The sequence below is a fragment of the Typha latifolia genome, chromosome 15 (assembly GCF_019914945.1).
Source record: "Typha latifolia isolate L0001 chromosome 15, TyphaL0001v2, whole genome shotgun sequence".
In the NCBI taxonomy this organism is placed as follows: domain Eukaryota; kingdom Viridiplantae; phylum Streptophyta; class Magnoliopsida; order Poales; family Typhaceae; genus Typha; species Typha latifolia.
Window position 1 is genome coordinate 8,892,830 of NC_133100.1, and position 23,634 is coordinate 8,916,463.

Here is a 23,634-nt window from a genome sequence, read left to right on the forward strand (position 1 = left end):
ATTGATGGGGATGGCTATTATTCTAACTCTACTGAGATGAAAAGCACACATTACTAACTTCAATATAGACCCTGAATTATATCATATGATACGGTTAAAAGACAGAGGGTTTCCATTTGTAGAAAAAAAAAAACACAATGTACATATCCCTGTGAACATTTATTCGACTCATTTCTATCTAGTATTATCCCCCACATATGGGCATCCAGGGATATTCTTGTGTATATTTAACCATCTGGGTACTCAAAACAGGTCCCCCCTCTCTAAGGCTCATTCCGTAGCCTTTCCTTTGTGCCGGCTGCTGCCACGTAAAGAACCACTGGTGCCGCCCATTTCCACCAGGTAGCAGATCATCGAGTCTACATCGTCACCGAATATGCTGTACGCCTCAATAGCTTGCATATAGGTGAAACCCATGGACAGAACAATTTGCATGCTGCTCGTCAGCACCAAATCTGGTAGCACTGCCTTGTCATTGCCTCTCCCTGCTGTTGATTGGGATGGCCCGGTAACTGTTGAATTATGAGCATCACAGAATGTCAGTCTACTTCCTACTACTTCCTACATAAGCAAAACGAAGATGCAGCAGCAATGTAACAAACAACTTACTTGCCCCAGAAGATGATGGCTCTGCCCCTGATGTTGAAGACTCTCTAAATGAAAGTTGCTGCTTCGATTTCTCCTCAGCTAAGTATTCAGCTCGTGACGCCTCCATCACCATGCGCTCTATTTCCTTCTCTGTCAACTCCAAGTCAGAATAGAAACGCCCCTCAGCCAGAAGTGCCTGCCAATTAGGTGGTTTATTCAGAAAGGTGTAGCTAACATACAAGACAATCAAGGTTCATATTTCATGCAAACTATCCAATCTAAAGGCTCTGAGAGATCAAAACTACACTCGAGGCGTCAAAATTTTAGGAAATAACAGAAACCCTAGGTTTGAAGAGGTGCAATTGTCACAAACTAACAGGGCATATAAAGGATAAAGGTGTTGCAAGTCTGACTAAACAACAGCCAAATAGAATAGCAAGGTATTCATGAAGTTTCTTGCTACATGTAAATGATGCCCACATTGGTGGTCATTTTTTAATCAAAGAATGAGCACCTAAATAATCAACTTTATAGCAGGGAAAAGGCAATAACAACCTTACAAGTGGAACTACTTACATTGTCAATTTGCTGGTCTTGCTGTGCCTTTATAGCAGCCTTCACCTGGTCCTTATCGATGTTTGCCTGTACAAGAGAATTAATATCAACAAAATTGGAAGACAGCCAGGTGAAAAATGATTTAAGAGTAACATCATTACCAGGTAAATGATGAACAAATTTTGAACCAATAGAATGCCCTTGACCAACTAAAATAACTTACAATCTGCTACATTGTGGACGACTAATTCCTCTAACTCATACGAAGAATAAGCAAAAGGTAGTATAATGTTAACGAGTAATATGTTTGAGAAGCAATTCTCCAACAAAGACAAGGTGCAGATGACTCACTCCTCGAAGACTGCTGAACCCTAAACCTGCACCAATTGTCAATCGACGAGGATCAACAAGTGAATTGTAATGGTTACCATGATGGTAACTTAACCGAATGGGAGGTGTGTCTGTATCATAGTTTCCTTGAAATATGTTGATAGGTTCTGCATGGGGGAAAAAGCAACACTTAAAAGCTAATCAGAAATTATATTGCATTCGCACAGGCACTAGAAAAATTATCTGAAAGAAAACCACACCTGTGCTATAGGAATAGATGTGAATAGGACGATTGTACATCTCAGCAAATGCCTGGATCTCCACATTGTTCCCATAAACCTGCAAAAAGTTAATTATTTTAAATTCCAGCCAAAAAAATAAAGAAATGGTCCTTTACAAGTCAAGCATAATTGTTTCCATCACCTAGTGATAAAAATTAACACGGTTATGTACTCTAGCTTATAAACATCCCTGAAGAATAAAAACATACAATTTACCTCTTATAATATCTAAAGTGTAACAATCGGCACCCTTTTATAAGGATGGACATTATAACATTTTAAATAATTTAGGGGACAGATGATATGCTTTTACTTTTCAAGGGTATAATGTGATACTGACTCATAGTTCAGGAGGTGAATATGTAGGTAAACTTAGCTAAAATCTAGTCAGCAAAACACAAGGAAACTGTTTGATACAGTATAAAAATGGCTCTTAGATTGAACAGAAATACCTTGTCTCGTCTTTTCCTCTTACAGTAAGATGTAAAACCTTCAGTAATAAATTGTGAAAAATGGTCCCTCTCTCTTTCCTGCCAAAAGAAATTGAAAATTTAACAGGAAAATTCCATGTTTTGAATATCCACTCAAAAAAAATGCAAAGCTACATTAAGAGACAACATCCCATTATGCTTTCATGCTGCTAACATATCTACCATATTAAAATAATATAGCTCTTTTTCTCCATTGATGAGCAGTGAATAGAAGGAACTGCTCCGGTCCGTAAAACAAAAGGAACACATGCCATAAAACATCCAATAGATTGCATAAGCTTTCTTTGAAAATTAACTCAGAAGGATATCTAATATAGAGTTTTTTCCCCAGAACTCCCCATACTAGAAAATGTTGGATTAATCTAAATTATATAAGCTTACATAAACATTTATAGTAAATTCTTTAACTTTCTTTTTGTAAGAATAGAGGAATGTGTTACTAAAAAGGGATAACGATAGAGGGCAAAAGATACAAAACCCCTTTCACAGATGCCTACAAAATTGGCTGGAAAGGTCAGAATGCAGAATGGGGATAAGGTCCGAGGGCAAAGAACCATCCAACACAAAATGAGACAACAAGGATCTTGCATGCAAGGCCAACCAATTAGCGACCTGGTTGGCCTAACTTACAAAATAGCATATTAATGTTAAGAGCTTTCTTATTGAAGGTTATCCTTGCAAAAGTATACGTAATCATTCAAAATTAAATTCGCTTTATTGAAGTAAAGAAGCATATCTAACAAGATACAACAAGCTTCTATAAACAAATAATTGGTAACACAACTGACAAAAATTTAGGTTAAATCCACTAGTTTAAAACTACCACATCTAGTAGATGAATTACTCTAGCATTTTGCTTACAAATATAATTATTTTAGAACGCATAGAGTCACATGACGAAAACTCCTTTAATATGGAGAAAAAAAAACAGGGAGCAAGCACTAATAGATGGTAATATTTAAATTTTCATTATGCATATTATATGTAGATGTGTGTGTATGAGCTTTCACTTATAACTGAAGTGCATTTATAATAGCCAAAATGTAGGATTTCCCATCATGGTAGTACGTCCATACTCTGTTGAGCTGTCAGAAATAAATGAGCCAATCAGCACGGGTCCTTCAACCCAATGCGACATATATATATGCTTATACTAGCCTCAGTAGGCATGCTGTAACTCAATGAAGGTTTGAAGATGAAAATGATTTCCTGTGACGATTTTGACATTTGTATACCAACCAGCATGGTTCAGAATGGGCATCAACATCTGAAATACTTAGGAAATCTAGGCTATATGCGTCCAAAGTACATTTCACGAATATAGGTGATACAAAACTAATGATAAGACAGATATGTCAAAATATGATCTTTATATGCTGATTCCTAAACTTAAACAGAATGTAAGGACATATGAATCAATAGGGTATACATTTTAAAAAAATGGGCAACCCACCCTCACAAGAATGTACATGATGCTATTCCTGTATACGTGGCTACGACTTTGATGGTAGAGTAAAGAATAATGACATAAAGAAACCTTGCTTCCTGTTGTGCAATTCGATCTTGACACAATTACATCTTCACCACAAAAGGCTATAATAATTGTTACACATCTTATAATTCTGCAGTCTCCTGAAACTTTTATTTATCTGCATGAAGCTATTACAATCGGCAGCAATGTTGTTTGCATATTTCTAAATGCGATGGCTACTTACTACCCTACTACTGCATTAATGCAAGACAGATTGATAAAACGGTGGATTTTCAAACACCTATCTTGCCTGAATAGGTAGGGTTTTTTTCCCTTTTATAAAGTTCACAGATAAACCCTCCCCATTACTTTCTTTCGCAGCTTTTCGAGCTTCCAATTTTGTTCAATATTATATTACATGGCCTTTTGGTTCATTTTTATTTCCAAAAGGAATATCTTATTTCAATTTGAAACAATCAGTAAATTAAAAGTCTCACTCTTTGCCCTCGTCTAGGTATTCCCATGTCTTCCTAGAGGGATTGCTCCTGGGTCATATGAGACTAGACTACAACCAAGAGAATAGTTCTTAGGTTTGACAGCAAACTCCTCTACTATTTTATTCTGACGAGAAACTTCACAAGGACTCTCTGTACAGCCATATATTGCTCATATTTGTTACTTCTTATTCATCAACAGCCTTGCTCATGTTGGCTATTTGAACATCATCAACATGAACTGTCAGTGATACTAGTGAAAATCATTTATTAAGGCCATAGAGAATACAGTTTCTTGGTCTAAGTACCATGTAGTCGATGCACATTTGTCTAGCCAAGTCATATGCTTCTGGATCACCATAAACCTGATCTGCAACAGCACGAAAGAGACAATTTCCATCCTCTAGCATCCTTTTGACCTCAAATCCCTTCACTCGTCTTATCTCAAGTTCAAAAATGCGTTCTCTCTCCTGAAACAAAAACCAACAAAAAAATTCAGGATATGCTAAACAAAGGAAATAGTGGTATACGAGTCAAAATCACAATTAACAAGAAACAACAGGCAAGTATCTAGTGGAGAAGACATGAAGAGCATGAATTGAAGAACTATTCTGAATTTTTTTCCTTACCATAACATACATCAAACTAGTATCAATTAGTACACAAAAGCACTCTACATCATTTTAATATACCAGCACGATGCACCATGTTGATCAAAGACAAGAATAAACCCAAGGGAAGGATACAAAACAACAAAAGAAAGATAAACTAACCAATACCCACTATAGCAACCTAAAATTGTATTCATCAAAAGTAAGCCAAATAAATCTAACCAGGATAAGCCAAATAAATCTAACCAGATTGTTCAGATGATGTGTTTGCATCTGGCAACATCAGAAAAGGTGCATCAACTGAAACTAATAATGCCGTGAAAAAAATTAATAAATAAACTTCTGATGTTATTTGTCATTTTACCATTCTATCTTATCGTGATGCATTAAGTATAAATTAATATCTTCTCTCACAACTTTCTTTCATATCCATTTTTCCTTACACACCTTAAACACACACACACACAGAGACTAAGCCATGCAGTGCAATTAGAGTCTCCTTGTAAGACGGTAAGGATAAAATTATTCTAGTTGAGTCTTAAACATTTCTATGCCAGATAAGTACTAAAAAACGAATCTACATGCAACAAGAAGGTGAATTGAGAAAATGAAATCTGGCAACTACTTGAAAAACATAACTAGTGCAGAAATACAAGGTGGACAGAATCAGCGACAACCATTATCTGACGGTTCTTTTCATTATGAATTTCAAGAAGTAAATATAGTTTGTAAGTCAGCCTGAAGTGATTAAAACAAAGAGTAAGTGAACACATCTTACTGCATCATCATATGAGGACGGATAGCATGGACCTTGTTCATCTGCACTGTTGTAACCTTCGCCTTCAGCATGTGACCTGGGAGAAGTAGGCCGAGAACCAGAGGGAGATGACCGAGTTGTGACTGTGGGCCAGACTGATCCCCTTCTTGATGAACCAACCCTCACGCTATTGGAACCCCCTGAAGCTGTTCTCCACAAGCCCAGATTTGTCCCAGATGGTTTTGGCGGTGGAGCAGGAGGAGGTGGAGGGTAAGAAGCACCTGAAATAATCCGAGATGCACCAATCCCCAACTGCACAGAATCATCATGCCCACTCACCTCTTCCGCCACAACTTCAGAATCCAATGAAGCATCATCCTTCGAAGATTTCACCTTGTCAACGCTGTCATCAGATTCCCTCTCAACTACGCTCCTCTGGGAACTTTCAGGCAGAAGCTCATCATTCTTGGTGGCTCTATCCTCGATGTTCCCAAGCTGATCCCCGGCATCTAAAACCCCAATTTCTTGAAGGAGCTCCTTTTCTTGTTCCTCCTCCTTCGATGTCGAGGCAGCAGACTGATGAGAAGAAGTTTGTGGCAGCGAAGACGACGGTGGCCGATTAGCATTTGAGGAGGAGCCGGCCGACCCTCTCTGGACAAAGATCCTAGTCATCTTTTCCTGTGCAGAATCTTGATCCTTCCAGTAATTCCACTTTCTTCACTCTCTTTTTCTTGTTGAGGGCTCAAAGGCTCCAAGTAAAGATCATTCCTTTATCCCGAGTTCTAACCTTAGGAGCAGTTATACCAATCCCTCGGCCAACCTTCTTCTCCGACCCAACCAATTTCAGCATCCCCCTACCAATTCTCATCAGAACCAGAGACCACCTCTTCAAGTCAACTCAGAGGGAGAGAACCTTCACAAGGCACCCATTTCAACGCAAGAAAGGCGAAATAATCCCATAACACTCACGAAATTACCCTGAGATAACCCTAAAATCCAAGAATCTCAGAGAAAGCCCAAATAAAACCCAGAAAGAGAAGCCAGAAACAGCAGCTCTCGCCGAATACTGAACAACTTCAAGAACGGGCGATGTTGGCGCAAAGAAAAGAATCGGAGCAGAGAGAGAGAGAGGGAGAGAGAGAGATCGCTTACATCTAGGGATTTGGAAGAGGATTCCAGATCCAAGGCGGAAGCAATCGACGAATCCTCGATCCGAACTTGGATTACTCTCACCTTTAACTCCACTCTGAGAGAGAGAGAGAGATGAGGGAGGAGAGTGGAGAAAAAAACGTGAAGGGGAGAGTTTGGGAGAACGGAAAGAGGAAAGAAACGGGGAAAAGAAACGGATAGAAGAAACGGGGAAAAAAGGTTTTCGCATCTTTATACTGGGAATTGGCTCCTGCCGGCCGCCACCGACACGTGGCTGTCGCACGTGAGAGGCGTTTCGCTTACTGGTATGGAATATGGATCCCTTGTCAGAGGTCGGAGTAAAGTAGAGGTGAGAATTTTACTCCGCACGTAAATTTACACTTTTGGGTTTTTGCCTATAATATAAGAATTATTCTCATATTTTAGTTCTCCAGTGAAAATAAAAACATAATGATTTTCAATGTTTGGATCAAGCCCTTGCATCTTATATTTTTTTTCTATTTATTCTTTTGAAGATAAAAGTCTAAAATATACTTAATATAATATTATTATTTCACTATTGCAATGATGTGAACAATAATAAATATTTGCTCTCCTTCTAATATATCTATGTAATAATTAATATACATACTTACGCAAATTAGTTTGACTTTTTAAATGTATTATTATGTTATTTTATCTTAGAAAACATATATAATAACGTATGTTTATTAAATAATATAGGTAAAATAATGAATTTTGCAAATTAACTATAATCTATATTATTAGATACTAAGAACTAAGTAAACTAAGAAATTTATAAAAAAAAATAAGTGTTTAATAACTATGAATAATGTAATTAAACTATGGAATATAAAATACAAATACTCAATAAAAGTGCTTACATAAAAAAATTAAAAAAATTAAAAAAAATATCAATGTTCAATAACTATAAATTACATAATAAAATAGTAAATAAAAAATATAAGTATTTAATAACTAAATTGTGAAACTTGTAAGAAATACTGGTGGGAAATAATATACATTAACTAGTAAGTGCGAATTATATTGAATAATCATGAACAACTAAATTACTAACTACATAAATTATTAATTAACTAACCTCCGACTAAAAATGTACGAACTTAAACTGATTGCCAATTAAATAGTTAAAAGAAAAATCCCTAAATTTATTTCGCACTTAAGTCATATATATACGAAATACAAAAGTAATAAATGCAAACTATGTTGTATATTTTTTTTATTTGACGAGAGGAATAATAATAGAGTGTGCTTGCAATTTCATTTTACTTATTATTCAACTCGAATATTTAGTAGAAAATAAACTACAACAGAAAAGGTTGCAATACAATTAGATGAAATTTTATGTATTAAAACTATATAAATTTAAATAAAAAATTATTGTAATTTTCATTTCTAAAATAAGTGGGCTCCATTTGGTAACAACCATTATCATATAACTATTAAGGGATACTAAAATACAATTTATCACTGTAATATAATTATGCAAGCCTTAATAGAATAGTGCGAAGATGGTTAAAGAGGTTCTTATTGTATAGATATTTGTTTTCACTTATTTAAATAAAACGCCATGGTTAAAGGGGGTAAAAGTGAATTTAACATTCTCTTCGTGGAGATTGTGAGTCGGAATGACGCTGGTCTGACTCACTGTACCCTTTATGCCAATTGATAAAATTGAAAAGTTAGTTGCACGCACTTCGGACACCCAAAAGTACACTCTCTCGCTTAACCCTCGGGGCCCACCGAATGAGTACGTCGCAAGTAGGTGTCTGTTTCGTATGAATCGGTGGCCCGGCTCCTATAATATTTCTATCCACAAAGAAGTAAAGCTGTATACGTGTCGCTCAAAGAGTCACCTTTTTGTTTGGAAAAGCTGTTTGCTGTGATGCAAAGAAGAGATACGAATTGGAGTCACGGAGAAGACCGGAGGGAATCGGATGCGATCCAAGGAACACGGAAGAGATTACCGGGATAATTAAGTTTTGCTCAAACTCAAGCAATTATTTAATTGTTTATTAAAAAAATTATTTAGTGTTTTGGTGGCTCGGCTCAATAGCTTAACTCAACTAATGGCTCAGCGGTGTGGTTAGTTTGGAAAGTAGTTCAGCAGTTTGACGTTTTAGAGCAAATATCAATGATAGTTTAATTCGGAATAATTATTCATCGATGCACATAATTTGAAGCCTAAACTAATTAGCTTATCATATTAGTTAAAACTCTATATGGTAAAAAATTATTTGTTCAGCCTAAGTGTCTACGTATTTAAGAATGATTGACTTTTTGTCTAGCTTATATCTAACTAGAAGGTGACAAATCTTAACCTGACCCAATAACCCGACACGATAATCTGACTCTTAATCGAACTTAGATTTAGTATAATCGGGTTCGGGTCGTAAACTATTTAATAATCGGGTCGTGTTCAAGTTTATATAGGTGACATGTTTTGACCCGTTTGACTCGTTTAAGTATACGGGTCAGGTCGTATTAGGTCGGGTCAACCCGCTAAACTGCTAACTCGCCAACATATATATATAAGGTAACTAAAGTCTAAAACCTAAATGACCCTCTCATTCTCTCCACTCTCCGCTCTTCAGCCACAGCCAACTCATCTCACCAAAAGGAGAAAAACATTTTGTCGTGCCTCCTCTCTTTCCTCTCTCTCTCCAGTCGTTGTCTGCCGCGAGCTGCCCTTTCCTCTGGAGCACCTGTTGCGCTGGCCCATGAGCTCGACGAAGACGAATACGAATACGAGATCTCCATTGCGATTGAGGTAGACACAATGGTCAAGGTAGGCAGTGACGATGGCATCAAATTTAGTGATAGCAGCTTCCATGCTGACTTCAACGGGCTCCTAGCCATTATAGACGTGTTACAAGCCACAGGATGAGCTCGCCTTGTATAGAGAGTTGACAGCGATCTCCATGCGATGCATGGTGGACGTGGTTTGGAAGAAGGAGAGGAGCTCGGAGGAGATCGTATTGACGGAGCGAGAGGGGGATCGATCTGGTTACCAGTGAAGGGAACGCTCGTTTCGGTTGTTAGGGTTTCGTCGCTGAAGGTAGAGGAGAAGCCATGAAAAGTGACAGAGAGGAAGCAAATGGAGGAGGTGGAAGAAGAAGAGAGGCGACGAAGGAACGCAATGATCGTCATCTCCTGAAAAATAGGAAGGGGGAGGAGAAAGAAGAGCAAGTATTTTATTTTTATTATTATTATTATTATTTTAAAATTTAGGAAGAAGAGCAAGCAGAGGAAATGGATTAATACTTCGGTGGACATGTGACACATGTTTGGCCTGATGAGATGAACATATATGTATTAGGATTGTAATTTTAATTATGTATGAGTTTTGAGTGGTAAGAAATTATTTTGTTTGTATAATACACTGTTTATATAGGATAAATCAGAAAAATATTATATTATATTTTATTAAGATTTATATTAAACGAGTTAGACAGGTCGTGTTAATGTGTTGGGTTAATACAATCTGTTTAAGTATACGGGTTAGACGGATCGTTTATTAAACGGGTTAGGCGGGTCGGGTCATGTTATCCGTTTATTAATCGGGTCGTGTTCGTGTCAAGATAAAATTGATCCGACCAAAACCCACTTAACCCGACCCGATTCTCACCCCTATATCTGACCTTTGGGTTTATAAATAATAAGAAAAGAAAAGTTCTGCTATGTTAGTAATGTTATGTCTTAAATTGGTAGGTATTTTAACTTTAAAAATTATTATGAAAAAAATTATTTTATGTTTAAGTAATTTAACTTAATGATTTGGTTTGGTTTGATTAATGACTACAGTAAAAGGAGCAACTTATCATTGCGGTTAATATCTCAATGTTATTTAATTCGGAGCAATACATACTAAAAGCTTAAATTAACGGTTTGTTATATTAGTGTCTATAGATATTTATATATCTAGAGATGCTTGGTCCAATCCAAATCTAGTCTTCGAGCTGTCCAATAATATAAGAAACCATGTATACATTCTTACTCTTTAACCCTATAAAAAAATAATTGCTCCACCGGGCTATCTCATTCCACGTGGACGTAGCACCCTCCTAGGCCGCGTCACCCTAAAGGCAAGGTCCAGTGGCGATCCTCCACCTGGCTCAATCTAGAACCTCGCCGCGAGCACCGGTTGCATGCTCCACGGGCTCCTCCAATCCCGCCACGTGTCCGAGCCTCCTGCGTGGATCCCCGCCCCCACACACTCTCAAGCGGCTCCCCTTCGCCCTCCCGAGCTCGTGCTCGATCGCCATGGGAGGCCAAGGCGAAGATCTCGGGTCGGATTCCAACCCGTTACCTCCGCCCTGCCATTGCGGGTCGGGCGGAATGGCGGAGTTGGAGCTCGACGCGGCTCACGCCCTGGCGGATCTCTCGGCTACCGGACGAGCCGACGACGAGAACTCTCAGAAGAAGTTGACGTCGGACTCCGAGGTAACTCGTCGCCGATTTTTCTCAAAGCCCGTGTTCTGAGTAGGAAGAAATAATTTCTTTTTACTCTTCTTCTGTTGTTTCCATGTAGCTTGCGCAGAGAAGAGTTGACGATGAAGGCGTCGACGAAGAAAGCTCGAAAGCCCAACTGAACTTAGAATTGGGTAAAGTAGGAGTCAATTGCTACAGTATGAAGCAGAATCCAACTGAGGTATTTATATACTCCAAGGTACAAATTTCGAATCTTTTTTAGATTCTGAAACTTTTGAATCTTGCAGGGTGAGAAAGAGGCGAAGAGATTGCGTAGAGTTTTAGCTAATAGGGAATCAGCTAGGCAAACTATTCGTCGCAGACAGGCAAATTAAAGAAGCGATTTTTTTTTTTCAAAAAATTATTTGTAGCTAAATGTTTGATTTCTTATGTTAATTCTCTATTACTTCTCTTGCTTAGACCATTCGCGAAGAGCTAACCAGAAAAGTTGCAGATTTGTCATCAGAGAATGAGAATATGAAGCTGGTATTATAAATTATCTCATGTTATCGTATCGATTTATATGCTAATGACGTAGAATTTATGGATGTAGGAGAAGGAAATGACCATGAAAGAGTACCACTCATTGAAAGACCAAAACAAACAACTAAAAGATCAAGTAAAAAAATTCCTCGACGACAGAGGATCTACCGATGATTCTGACAGGATTCAGTTTGATCATTTGTAGATGGCAAACACAAAGAAGACTTGTTCCAATACGAGATTAGAATGTACGGCGCCGCCAGTGGAGACACCGTCTTCCTCGACTATGTACCCGGTTACGCTTTACGGCGCACCGCCTTTGATGCCGTACGTTTGGCGATCCTGGCCTACTTGCCAGCCGTGCGGCGGCGAACAAGGTAATGCGACCGTCGGCGGGCCGTTCTGTTTGCCGCCGTGTGCTTGGTTCTATCCTCTGCTTCAAGATGGCTCTAGTAGTAGAGAGCATAATATAACTCCGGAGTTAGATAAGAAGGTATCTTTGCCTAGCATGGAGGAAGAAGAAGTAGTTGCTTGCCCCCTAACTTTAGCCATTGAGGAAGAAGAGGAGACTAATGTTTTAGATAAAGTAGTTGCAACATCTTTAACAGCTGTTCGGATTGAATCAGAAACAAATCAGCATGAGAATTTTGTGACAAAAGACTCAAAAGTAGGGTGTTCTAATCCTGGTGCAAAATTAGCCAATGTAGCAGCAGCAGATGCCAGGAAGAGGAGGAAGGAGATCACAAAGTTGAAGCTCTTGCATGGGAGGAATCGAGGATAACCTCTGTAGGCTTTTGGGATTGAGAATTTTGCAGAGATTTGTTTGTTTGTTTGTTTGTTTGTTTGTTTGTTTAATCTTCTCGTCTTCAAAGTAACTGCTCAAGAGCATCTGATATTGTTGTATTGTGCTCTTCAATGTAACATAACAATAAGACATGACAAGAGTTGACTCCTATTTAAATACCATCCTGGAGTAATTATGTTCTGCTTCTTAGAAATTAAACAAAAAAGTTTCCAATTTGCATCCTTAATTAAAGGTTGGCAATTGGTTGCTCTGTTCATGAGAATTACAGACAGAGATTGATTCAGTGGAGAGTACACTAAAAAACAAAAGGAGAGTAGAATTCCTTGCAACTACTAGCTAAAATCCATATCAAACTCATTGAGGACATTCCAGTCAGCAGCTCCCCCAGTAGCCGGAACCTGAAAGCCGGCGTCATCGCCGGAAGGTGAGCTGTCGCGAGAAAACGGTTGCTCGAGCGGCGTCGGATTTCCGATGTTCGCCGGGTTAAGCGGCCGGCGATCGAAAGATCTCAGGGTTGCTGTTTTGACGTAAACTCTGCATAAACTGAATTCATTTCTCAACTGCGAGACCACAAGAAAAAAAATAATAACAATCATCATTTTATTCAGAGAAATTTATCAAAAACATTTACATTTTATTTTTATTGTTGTTCTAAAGTTTCAAAAGCACCACGCCGTTAACATATAACTAAATTAATGTAAAACATTATTGAGGTAAAATTTACTCGCGGTAATATTTTAAGTAAAATAATTATTGAATGTAGATATATCTGAATAACAATAAGCAGATCAAAAAAGTTTTACCCTTGGAGGTGCATTTGGTACACCCAAATCTCCTTCTTGAAGAGCTTTATACTCGTTCATCTTCCACACGGTTTTGGACCCAGTTGGAGCTCTCCCTTCGTAGAACACCATGGTCCTCTTCACGCCGATCACCCGGTTGCTCGTCGAGTAGACGTAGCTCGGCGACCCGGTCGCCTTCCAATAGCCGGAAGGGGTCGTCCGCGTCGGCCGCCCGCCTTGGCTCTCCCTCTCTTGCCTAGGGCAAAAGAAGAACCACTGCTCCTGGTCCCGAACACTTGCGGCCCCCGACATAGCTGCACAAAAGTTGGGACCAATTAATTATCTAACATGGTATCAGAACCAGCGAGTCTATGAAACAACCAGACATACGATAATGAGATAGAAAAGAAAAGAAAAGCTCACTCACATGGAAGAAGAGATGGATCGCAGCAGTAAACGTCGGTGACCGGAATAAGGCGTTCGATATCCTGCCTTGTGTTCTCCAGCTTGTTGTGAAGATAGAAGGAGAGCAATTCTTCTTCTGTTGGATAGAAACGAAAGCCTAACGGGTAATCACTCATTATTAAATATAGCTTTATATATGTCTATATATACGTAAATTTCTCTTCCTTTCTGGCTATCTAATAGGGTATCCAATATTAATGGAACTTAATTAGCACTATCTATAAGCTTGCAAAGTGAACTTGATGTATGATGTGAATTGTGAAGAAGAAGCTGTGAATGTATATATATATATATAGAGATAAGATAATTGGGGTTCTGAGAAATTTCAAGTCTAAATACAACTCCTTAAACAGTGATGTGAACATGAACGAGTCATCCTGGGACACTTGAGTTGATGAGACCATTAGTCTTGAGGTCAATGTCTCATTCCTGTCTTCCGGAAACCTCATCGACTTAATAATCTCAAAAGTAACTTAGTTTTTATGGGAAGTTAGGCCAAGAGTTTAGAGTGAGATCTTTAATTAAACTTTACACGAGGAACTCAGAATTATAGCCTCCAAAAGGATTAATGTCGATAATACCCCCCCTAATTTACTCCTTTGGACCAAGTCAAATGGATCATTAGTCACAGGGTATTTATTATTAGTTAAGTTAGTGGATCCCAATTACCAACACGGTTGAGTATATGGCTCGAATTAGAATGTTGAGTCGTTTCGTACGAGAAGCGCGTGACACCTGCACTCTGTTTGATAGGAACGTAGGAGAGAAGGTCCAGTGGAAGGAGTTTTTTTTTACCAAACTAGCCCTATTTTAATTTATTTTTACAAAAATAAATTATTTTATTTTATCCTAAAACGCTGATTAGTTTAGGGTTATATATATATATATATATAAATCCTTTTAGCTTAAATTTTTAATTAATTAAGAAAAAAATTACAATGATGAATTGATTAGTATTTTTGAAAATACTAATTAATTTAATATTTTTATTAGGACTACAGTAAATTAAACTCTATTTAATAATAACTAAATTTGAGAGATAGTCTATTTTTATAAAAATAAATAAAAAAGAGGGCTAGTTTGGTCAAAAACTCCAAGAGGAAGTCTAAACATTGATTAGAGATAGTACGCGTGCGTTCTTTGTCTTTCACCTGTTGAGACTCCCAGGATCACGTAAGTCTTCCGCAGAGATCCAAAAAGGAAATGAATTGGACTTTTCCTTGGAAAAGTTTATAGTTTCATTACATACGGAAGTTTGATTTTATTATTGTCAGATTATTATAATATTAGTATTTATCATTCCACCCCTCTTCCAGCCCTTTTCGTATATTATTTTAAAAATATCTTTAGATAAACTTATATATAATATTAAAATATCTAAAATACCCACAGCGATATTGTCTACTTAGGCAGAGGTTTTATGGTTATTATGTATATTAATTAATTTAATTCATCTATACTTTTATATAATGAAGATAATTTTATTAAAATCTAAATTGTTTCCCATTTATACATGGGACTCTTGAATTTTCTCTTTGTAAAAGGTGGACCGGCCATTTTTTTTTCCTCATACTTTGTTCTCTTTCTTCTTTCTAAAATAAAAATAAAATAATTCATAGATGGTATAATTGTCACGCTTATATATAATTTTTTTGATTAAATAAATTTGAAAAAAATATTTAATATAGTGAAGAGGATTAATGTGTCATAAAAAAAAAGAAGTTTCATGTGAAAATGAGCAAATATAATTATTATTTTCGGTCATTTAAATAGTGGACTAATATAAATGTATTTGAGGCAATAAAAGAAAAACTCAGGGTTCGAATGCCAAAAGTATTTATATCATAGATTCATAAGTGTCTGTAATAATAGAAGCAAAAGTAGGGTATTTTTCTAATAAAATTCTCTAGTTTTTTTTTTTAAATCTCTTTTATTGTGGAATTTAAAATTGAGTCCTCATCTTGTCTTATAATTTTCTCTACGAAAACCATATGCTTTTTATTTCCACCTTTGGGGAAGAAAAAAAAAACCATCTAGATGACGCATAAAAACGATTAAATCCAGGTACTGCTATGCAAAAGTACATCTGAATCAATCACCTGTACTATAAAACTTTGAACATGTTGGTGATGGAGATTGCAGAATAGGACCAAAGCACTGAAATCGACCTGAGTGCAAATTTGTACGCGTAGCTTCAAAATTAAAAAAGAAAAACAAGATCATAAATTTCCATACATGGATTCAGATGGAAAGACCAAGGATGGTTGACCCCTGAATGCAACTCCCCAGCTCTGACCAATTCCACCCCTACAAAGCCTTCCACAGTTGGAAAGTAGACCAATTAGAAGAAAGATTATTATCTTGATGCCAGCCATGAGAGAACCTAACACTTCCAGTCCACCAAGCAAGAAACTCTCATTGAAAAGTAATAAGGAGGGATTAATTTAACTTGTTATTGTTCCCATATATTAGACAAAGAGAATCAAAGAAGAGATCCATCCATGGTGTATATAATGTTTGGGTCAATTTGTTCACAAGTCTAGTTCTAATTAAAATAGACATGCATTTGATGATGAAGAATAGAATTTGTCATTCAAATTTCCTCTACATTGGCCAATTCAATTCGTAGGTAATTCAGACCCAGATGAATACGTAAATACTTGGAATGAATCTGTTCTTGAATTACGACAAAAAAAATTTGTACCAAATACTCGAGAAGAACCGATAATCTGATGATCACAAAACTAGTATAAACTATACTTGAGAAAGGAAGATTAAAAGTTTTGAGGAATTTAACTTCGAGGAAGGAAATCATACAGAAGCCAAACACCATATAAATCATATCTGCAAACTCAACTTATTCTAAGAATAAACTAAAAGCATGAAATACTTGCAGTTGCAAATCCTCACATACGACAAGCATAAATACTTATAAAGTGTGCATACCCAAATTTACTTTCCTGAAAGGTATATATACATATAATTCAAGAAGAGATGTCCCAAACTGATCATTATTTGCTCAATTATGCAAAGATAGTAGTGAAACACTGTGAATTCTACGACAAATATCAAATGCTACACCAGGCGTTAAACTTCAAATGTCCTTATGATAATGTTGAGCTGTATTTAGTCATAAGATAAAATCCTACTCGTCATAACTATATGTCACATTTTTGTTTCCATGCACCAACACAAAACTTGACAAAGTTTCCATTAAATGCCAGATCTGTGATCATCATACTCGCTGCGTAAGCATACAGGACATACTTCTCTAACTGGAGGCAACAAAGTAACTACTGCATCTAAAAATACCAAAAGAAGCATCTGATAGAATTCTATCATTAAGTAAAGGTATGCAAAATATAGTCACAAGTTTGGGAATGCATGATGCATACTGATTGCGTCCTGATGAGTTCCTGACCAATCAAATATTAGCCAAAGTATAAAATGTATCAAACCGGTGGCACTTGTATGGAAATAACATAACATGTCGATAAGAGCTAGGCTGTTTCTAACAGAGGCTAGACAATATGAATTGCTGAATACACAATAGGCATCACATCTCATAAGGCATATACACAATAGGCATCACATCACATCACATCTCATAGGTTTATCATTAGTACTCCCATGAAGATTTGTGATTCTAATTTCGCGAGAGTCGTTCTCTAAACTCTTAAGTTGCAACAATAACAGAGATATTAAGATATTTGCAGTTCTATATAGGCCTCCTAGTTAAGATCATATACCTAATCGTCAAGATGGCAACTCATTTTACCCCTGAAATAATATAAGTTTCAAGTGATATTGCATATTTTTGCTCTTCAATAACTGATGATATGCAATAATTGGACAACCAAGTGGTTGGACCAAATAACACCTAATAAGAATAGTGACCTATATGTCATTGTTGTCGAGAAATTCTATAGCTAAAAAAAAAGCTAGCTCTGGCCAATTTTCAGACCCACAGAAGCATCCAAACAAGCAGGAGTACTTGCCAATCACTCATCCAAGCATTACATCAGAGAAACAAATATAGATTTTATCTCTGTGAAAGATTAAAAGTTAATGCAAAGTAAATAACTAGAATGCAATAAGATATGAGAAACACCAATTTTGCTGAGAACTGTTCATAGCTCATAGAAATCGAGAGAAGTTCCACCAACATCTCATGATCAAGATAAAAAAGTGAAATTGTTATAACAACTGAAATTTCTCAAGAACAAAAATGAGAAAAGTAGAATGGAATAGTAAGTTCAACAATTTTTTACTAGAGTAGCCGGCATAAATACATCAAGATTTCCTAGCTATAGAATCAGTTTTGATCAGTTATTTTGACTAACATTCATAGCGCACAGACAATTTATATTGCTATAAGATGGTCTGTAAAGAGCAAGCCTCGTACTGAACATAAAGACACGTCAAATTTTGCTTCTTTGAGCTTTTCCATGGCACAAGAACAACAAAATTCCAATCGAAGCAGTGGAAGAGCCAGGAGACATTTATTTATATATTTATATATTTATCTATTTATTTTAGGCCTAATGGACCATCAACAAACAGGTCCTCAATTCCTCCCATAACCACAAGATCTCGAAACCGCAAAAAGCCAAAACTTTTAGACGAGGAAGAAAAGATACCACCTTCATCCTTTCTCAATCAACAAACCCCGTCTTCCTCCAAACGGCGTTGCGAACTCGTCGGAGATCTCTCCCCTTCAGAGTCCTCCCGGCCCCTTCCAACACCGAGAAGGTCGTCATCGGCGACGCCCTCGCTACGATCTCGTGCGGCGGCAGCATGTCCGCCTCGTCCCGCTCGTCGTCAACCTCGCCGACGAGATCAATCACTCCCTTCCTCGCCTTAGGCGGCCCCACTGGTACGTTCACCGGCGCCGACTGGTGGTGGATCTTATATTCTGCCTTCGCCTTCGGCATTGCCGGTATCATCCGGGAAGCGGAGGGGGAGGCGGAGGAACCGCCACGGAGCATACAATTCTTGTCGTCCTCGGAGAGAGCTGCGAGGATCCCGATGTTTCGTTCTGGGATGCCGCGGGATGCGGATTTCGGGTTAGGGCTAGGATTGGGGTTGGGGTTGGAGGTGGGGGGGAAGGGCCTCGGGGAGCGGATCGGATCGGGGGAATCCGAACCGGTCCATAGGATGTCATCCTCGTGGAGTTCGTCTCCTTCGGCGGCGGACGCCTGAGGCGGAGGAGGGGAGAAGAGACCAAGGAAGCGGTCGGACCCGGGGAACGCTGGTGGCGGAAGGCCTCCATGGATGCCCCAAGGGCTGACATCATCGGCGAATCGGTTCCCCGGCGAAGTGGTGGCTCTCCGCCATGAGAGGATGAGAGACGGAGGTTGGAAACATTTGGGGAATGGGGAAGGTTAAATAGAGGAGGAGAGGAAGGAGATGATCCTACGTGGCATCCAGTGGAGGAGGAGACGAAGTGTGGCCCACCCCCAACTTTGCGCTTTAGATAAGCCCCGCCAACTTAACGATGTGGACTTCCGAAACCATTTCAGTATGCACCGTAGATCTTTTCCCCATTCTGCGATTTAACGGCGGATATTATGATAATTATGCGGACGTACGGAGATGAATTCTTGTTCGGTCTCTCCTAGGGGTTTCCGTCACTGGACTATGGCCCATCTCATTTCATCTTTCGCCATTGAAACAGTAGGTGGGCCTACAAGCCCATGGAGAGTTTGGCATCGCGCTCCCGCCACGTCAACCATGCGTGTAAGTTGCTGCGCGGTGTGGAGTCCATAACAGCGACATCCGGCGAGAGCCCCCCTGACTATGTTCTCGGCAGTGATCAGCCGTTAGATCACTGATCAGCGGTGCTAAATTCCTTTCAGAATGAAAATGTGTAACTAGAGCTACGGGCACGAGATACCGTTCCAGATGGCACGTGGACGTCAGCTCTGTTCTATCTAAGAAGCTTCAATACGAACAATTGGGTATTAAGAATAAGTTTGTTTATCGTGATTGGGTAATCCGCTGTCGTTGGTTTATCATAATTCTATGTCTCATAATTAATTTGGATAATAACATCTCTATTTGTCGTCTTTTATAGTTACTAGAGGACAATTGCTTGCGATGCAAGGATCGAGTCTTCACGTATCTCTGATTTATATTATTTTATTAGAATAATCCAAACGTTCAAATAATCCCACTAATTAAAAATAAATATAAATCGTCCAATGCATTCTAGTATTCCTCCAGCATTTGGTTTATTGAGAATACAAAAGTTAAGGAATGGTGTCATCATCAATTATTGGGTGATGGTTACCAGAGGTCACGATTAATTTACTCAGCATTCGTGGATAAGTATTCTATTCGCATAGAAACTATCCAACGCCAAGATAAATTTGTCGCAATTTGGTTCGGATTTCGGTTTGCGGATTCAAACCCGTTTGTCGTGTCGGATCGGACGATGAGATGCTCTCAAAGCCAGATCTGTCGGCTTATCCAGCCGTAGATTCTCCCTCCAGATTCGACGACACTCTCTTTTCTGGCAAAGAGATATGGGAGGCGAATTGTGAGTGAGAGAGAACGATGGTTTTCTCTTCATCCACGCCGCCCTTATCCGCCATTATTCCGCTCACTGGTCCTTCTCCTCCTCCGGCTCAAACCCTGATTCTCTTCCCCTATCTCCATGGCGGTGATTGGCGAGCTACTCAGCGGGCCAGAGGAGGGAGTATTTGCTCTCGCTTTCGAGCCCCGCGATGCAGCTCTGGCCATGACTTGGGCCCCAGTGGAGACAACTCTTCCAGGTATTTGAGCTTTTATTTTAGTGTTAGTTTGTGAATTGGGTTTTGTTTCTTTTGCCTTCGAGGACACCTAACTGCAATTCCCGGAGATAGGTTTTGAGGGGTTCGAGCTTAAATTTGTTAATTTTTTTTGGGTTTTCTATGAGGAAAGGATAAATTAGGAGAATTGTATTGGTTTTAGGTCAAATTTTGGATGAAAAAGAGGGATCTTAGATGGGTCCTGGAAACCATTAAAGTTGGAATTAAAACTGTTTCTTACTTGTAACATCACATGGATGGTTGTGCGTTTCCCTCCTGGGCAGCTTTTGCATCATCGAAGGTCCAGAGACAGTCCAGGATTTTGTTCAGATGCAGCTGCAAGAGATTCAAGACAACATTAGAAGTCGGCGAAATAAAATTTTTCTTCTCATGGAAGAGGTGAGAGTATACCTTGTTGCCATCATTGCATTATATGTTGACAGATAGCAACTTCAACTCATTTGGAAAATGAGTTATCTCTATACTTGAGCGCACACTCATGGCAGATTTTGGCATCATAGAATCAATTATCTCCTTGTCTGTGTCTGTCACAAATTCTAGGTTAGGAGATTGCGCATACAACAGCGGATAAAGGATGCAGAGTATATTGAGGAGAGAAACGAAGAAAATGAGATGCCTGATATTCCATCAACTATTCCATTTATCCCTCGAATGGTAGTTATATTATAGCTGGTTATATATATGCAAAATGTCATGGCAATGGTTTTCATCTTCTTCTTTTTTTAATTTTAATTAAGTATTTACATTTATCACTGGCCCAGACATCGAAAACTTTGAAGCAGCTATACCTGACATCATTTGCTTTTGTATCTGGGATAATTGTCTTCGGAGGCCTTCTCGCCCCAATAGTAAGCTAAATCATTTTTCTTTCCTGACTCTCCTTCGCATGTAACTGGTTTTGGTTGGATTCAAACGTTTTTGAGCTGCAAATTTTCTTTTCACCCCCCCTTATTACCTTCATTGCATTATATTATAGATTGTTAACCTATTCTTTTCATAGCTTGAACTCAAATTGGGTATTGGTGGAACTTCCTATGAAGATTTTATACGGAGTTTACATTTGCCACTTCAACTAAGGTGACCCTGCAATTCAGATGCCTCCTAGTACATTGCTCACTTAGTTGCTTATGTTAAAGAGAAACCTGATGGATCATTGTTTGGGCCTGTGACTTCAGTCAGGTCGATCCTATTGTAGCCTCCTTTTCAGGTGGTGCTGTTGGTGTCATATCAGCCTTAATGTTAGTTGAAGTCAACAATGTTGAGCAACAAGAAAAGAAGAGATGCAAATATTGCCATGGTACTGGTATGTATTAGTTCTGAATAGAGATTTTCCTCTCTCTTTTTTCTCTCTTTGGAACTCAAAGTGTAAGATTAGAGAAATATGCTGCTGGCCAGTATTGAGTAAGACTGTGTAGTGGCTACATGAGCTTTTTTGCTACTTAATAGTATCAGTTTAGATATAATAATATACCAAGAAAAGTCAGCTACTGACTGGGTAAACAACTTTTATCTCGGTGGTGAATTTAAATTAGTAAGGGTTCTTAATTCTTTGTGTATATAAGAATATGCCTGTCCTTTGTAGGATACTTGGCCTGTGCTCGATGTTCTGCTAGTGGCATGCCTTTGAGCGTTGAACCAGTTTCACTTTCTGGTTGTTGTGACCATCCTCTGAAATCTCCTACAACTCAAAGGTGTAACAATTGCTCAGGGTCTGGAAAGGTAGTATTTGATATATAAACAGTCAATGATGTAGTTAAAGAGTTAGTAGATTGATAGACAAATTCTACTAGTAGAAGAATTGCCTTGCTACTCCTTGTTCATAGCTAGCTCCAGGAGGATATGTTATTCTGCCTTTTGAATTTATTTTCCTGCTTCCCATTTTTAAGACAACAACATATGCCTTGACATAAACTTTGGATAATGTAACTTGGGCCTGCTCGACCTGACACAGATACATGTTTTTCTGTTATATCGGTACCTTTCACACTGCTGTCTTTTGATAACCATTTTCTTATGCATTACATGAATGTTTTATGCTAATGTTCTACTATGTTACTATACTTATATTCTTATCATGCGGAATTGCATTTTCCTCAGGTAATGTGCCCGACATGCCTGTGCACAGGAACAGCAATGGCAAGCGAGCATGATCCACGCATAGATCCATTTGATTGAAATTTAGACACTAGTCTTGCTATATGAAGTGCTGAACTACCTATAGTGGAGCTGTATTCCTCCTGTGTGGCTTGATTATTATATGGATACTCATAACTATTTGAGCTTTACTGAGAGGCAATGTAAAGGTACCTATGTAATCAGCTGGTCAGGAGAAAAAAAGGATAATACAAGAATCATTTTGTTGAAATAGATATTTGAACTTTGTTGTTGATGCTGCTGTTGAGTCTTGTTAAAAGGTTGAATGAATCAGACTCTTTCCTGATAGCCAACTTATGCAACAAATATTACCAATCTGGAGTTTAGATGCTCCTTTAGCCGAGGCTTGTTTTCTTAAATTTTTTTTAAGTTTATATATATTTTGCTAGCAATAAACAAGGACAGTTTGGCCGAGTGGTCTAAGGCGCCAGATTTAGGCTCTGGTCCGAAAGGGCGTGGGTTCAAATCCCACAGCTGTCAGCTTGAATAAGTTTTGTCAACTTTATATTTCTTCTCTTTTTTTTTTTATACAAATAACACCATATTTTTTTATATTTTTTTTAATTATCACTGCGTTTTAAGAATTTTGTAAGTAAACCCTTTTTTTCTACAAAATTTATATCACACCATTATTAATTTGACTAGCAATAATTAATTATAGCCTATGATTTATGTAATTCTATTGATGAGATTACTAGAATACATTTCTAAAATTTCTAATCTTGAATCGCACTAATCAAACTAATTTTAATTAATGTTCCACCCTAAGTCACTCCACTAAATCAAAGATCACTTTCTAATACTCACCCAATCTTACCCCAAAAAAGAGATAATTATAGTTGAGTATTTTAACATAGTATTTCTTATTTGATGCTATTCTATTTGAAAATAGTTGAATTTAGCTAACCTATATAG

At 38.1% G+C, this 23,634-nt stretch overlaps 5 protein-coding genes and 1 non-coding gene across 8 annotated transcripts; 3 read left to right on the forward strand and 3 right to left on the reverse strand.

Moving 5' to 3' along the window:
* Positions 1 to 54: 54 nt before the first annotated feature.
* Positions 55 to 6,872, reverse strand: LOC140801853 (OVARIAN TUMOR DOMAIN-containing deubiquitinating enzyme 6). Of its 3 annotated transcripts, none has more exons than XM_073157196.1 (9): positions 6,731 to 6,872; positions 5,600 to 6,556; positions 4,519 to 4,680; positions 2,207 to 2,284; positions 1,734 to 1,812; positions 1,495 to 1,640; positions 1,165 to 1,230; positions 610 to 784; positions 55 to 512 (listed from the first exon to the last, which is right to left on the reverse strand). In XM_073157196.1, exons 2-9 carry the CDS (start codon positions 6,248 to 6,250, stop codon positions 271 to 273), a joined length of 1,599 nt encoding a protein of 532 aa, XP_073013297.1. In that variant the 5' UTR covers positions 6,251 to 6,556; positions 6,731 to 6,872; the 3' UTR covers positions 55 to 270. The 3 variants fall into 3 exon arrangements, with proteins under 3 accessions (XP_073013297.1, XP_073013296.1, XP_073013298.1); XM_073157195.1 differs by having other exon boundaries at positions 5,600 to 6,567; XM_073157197.1 differs by having other exon boundaries at positions 5,600 to 6,491; positions 6,731 to 6,868.
* Positions 6,873 to 10,948: 4,076 nt separating this feature from the next.
* LOC140802395 (uncharacterized) lies at positions 10,949 to 12,667 on the forward strand. Its single transcript, XM_073157909.1, has 5 exons — positions 10,949 to 11,191; positions 11,280 to 11,399; positions 11,467 to 11,544; positions 11,639 to 11,704; positions 11,907 to 12,667. Exons 1-5 carry the CDS (start codon positions 11,012 to 11,014, stop codon positions 12,480 to 12,482), a joined length of 1,020 nt encoding a protein of 339 aa, XP_073014010.1. The 5' UTR covers positions 10,949 to 11,011; the 3' UTR covers positions 12,483 to 12,667.
* A 3-nt stretch (positions 12,668 to 12,670) lies between these two features.
* On the reverse strand, positions 12,671 to 14,058 carry LOC140802396 (NAC domain-containing protein 90-like). The gene is made up of 3 exons (XM_073157910.1): positions 13,716 to 14,058; positions 13,310 to 13,602; positions 12,671 to 13,066 (listed from the first exon to the last, which is right to left on the reverse strand). Exons 1-3 carry the CDS (start codon positions 13,867 to 13,869, stop codon positions 12,839 to 12,841), a joined length of 675 nt encoding a protein of 224 aa, XP_073014011.1. The 5' UTR covers positions 13,870 to 14,058; the 3' UTR covers positions 12,671 to 12,838.
* A 4,119-nt stretch (positions 14,059 to 18,177) lies between these two features.
* Positions 18,178 to 19,137, reverse strand: LOC140801989 (uncharacterized; the record flags this gene model as incomplete). Its single annotated transcript, XM_073157393.1, has 1 exon — positions 18,178 to 19,137. A coding segment is annotated over one exon (729 nt), but the record flags the coding sequence as incomplete, so codon positions are not given.
* A 975-nt stretch (positions 19,138 to 20,112) lies between these two features.
* Positions 20,113 to 22,930, forward strand: LOC140802175 (protein ORANGE-LIKE, chloroplastic-like). The gene is made up of 8 exons (XM_073157617.1): positions 20,113 to 20,529; positions 20,829 to 20,943; positions 21,106 to 21,219; positions 21,327 to 21,413; positions 21,566 to 21,642; positions 21,741 to 21,868; positions 22,148 to 22,284; positions 22,663 to 22,930. Exons 1-8 carry the CDS (start codon positions 20,312 to 20,314, stop codon positions 22,738 to 22,740), a joined length of 954 nt encoding a protein of 317 aa, XP_073013718.1. The 5' UTR covers positions 20,113 to 20,311; the 3' UTR covers positions 22,741 to 22,930.
* Positions 22,931 to 23,119: 189 nt separating this feature from the next.
* Positions 23,120 to 23,199, forward strand: TRNAL-UAG (transfer RNA leucine (anticodon UAG)). Its single transcript has one exon. It is a non-coding gene; the product is annotated as a tRNA-Leu (tRNA).
* The last annotated feature ends 435 nt before the right edge of the window (positions 23,200 to 23,634 follow it).

What these genes read in the sequence shown, in the direction of transcription:
- LOC140801853 (XM_073157196.1), bottom strand. Translation starts at nt 6,250, where the DNA reads ATGACTAGGATCTTTGTCCAGAGAGGGTCGGCCGGCTCCTCCTCAAAT. An exon ending in AAATGTGCATCGACTACATG is followed by an intron (nt 2,285 to 4,518) that starts GTACTTAGACCA and finishes TTCTTTTGGCAG; the next exon opens with GAAAGAGAGAGGGACCATTT. An exon ending in AGAGGAAAAGACGAGACAAG is followed by an intron (nt 1,813 to 2,206) that starts GTATTTCTGTTC and finishes AACTTTTTGCAG; the next exon opens with GTTTATGGGAACAATGTGGA.
- LOC140802395 (XM_073157909.1), top strand. Translation starts at nt 11,012, where the DNA reads ATGGGAGGCCAAGGCGAAGATCTCGGGTCGGATTCCAACCCGTTACCT. An exon ending in AGTTGACGTCGGACTCCGAG is followed by an intron (nt 11,192 to 11,279) that starts GTAACTCGTCGC and finishes GTTTCCATGTAG; the next exon opens with CTTGCGCAGAGAAGAGTTGA. An exon ending in AGAATGAGAATATGAAGCTG is followed by an intron (nt 11,705 to 11,906) that starts GTATTATAAATT and finishes GATCATTTGTAG; the next exon opens with ATGGCAAACACAAAGAAGAC.
- LOC140802396 (XM_073157910.1), bottom strand. Translation starts at nt 13,869, where the DNA reads ATGAGTGATTACCCGTTAGGCTTTCGTTTCTATCCAACAGAAGAAGAA. An exon ending in CGATCCATCTCTTCTTCCAT is followed by an intron (nt 13,603 to 13,715) that starts GTGAGTGAGCTT and finishes ACTTTTGTGCAG; the next exon opens with CTATGTCGGGGGCCGCAAGT. An exon ending in TACCAAATGCACCTCCAAGG is followed by an intron (nt 13,067 to 13,309) that starts GTAAAACTTTTT and finishes GTGGTCTCGCAG; the next exon opens with TTGAGAAATGAATTCAGTTT.
- LOC140802175 (XM_073157617.1), top strand. Translation starts at nt 20,312, where the DNA reads ATGGTTTTCTCTTCATCCACGCCGCCCTTATCCGCCATTATTCCGCTC. An exon ending in AGTGGAGACAACTCTTCCAG is followed by an intron (nt 20,530 to 20,828) that starts GTATTTGAGCTT and finishes CCTCCTGGGCAG; the next exon opens with CTTTTGCATCATCGAAGGTC. An exon ending in CATTTGCCACTTCAACTAAG is followed by an intron (nt 21,643 to 21,740) that starts GTGACCCTGCAA and finishes CTGTGACTTCAG; the next exon opens with TCAGGTCGATCCTATTGTAG.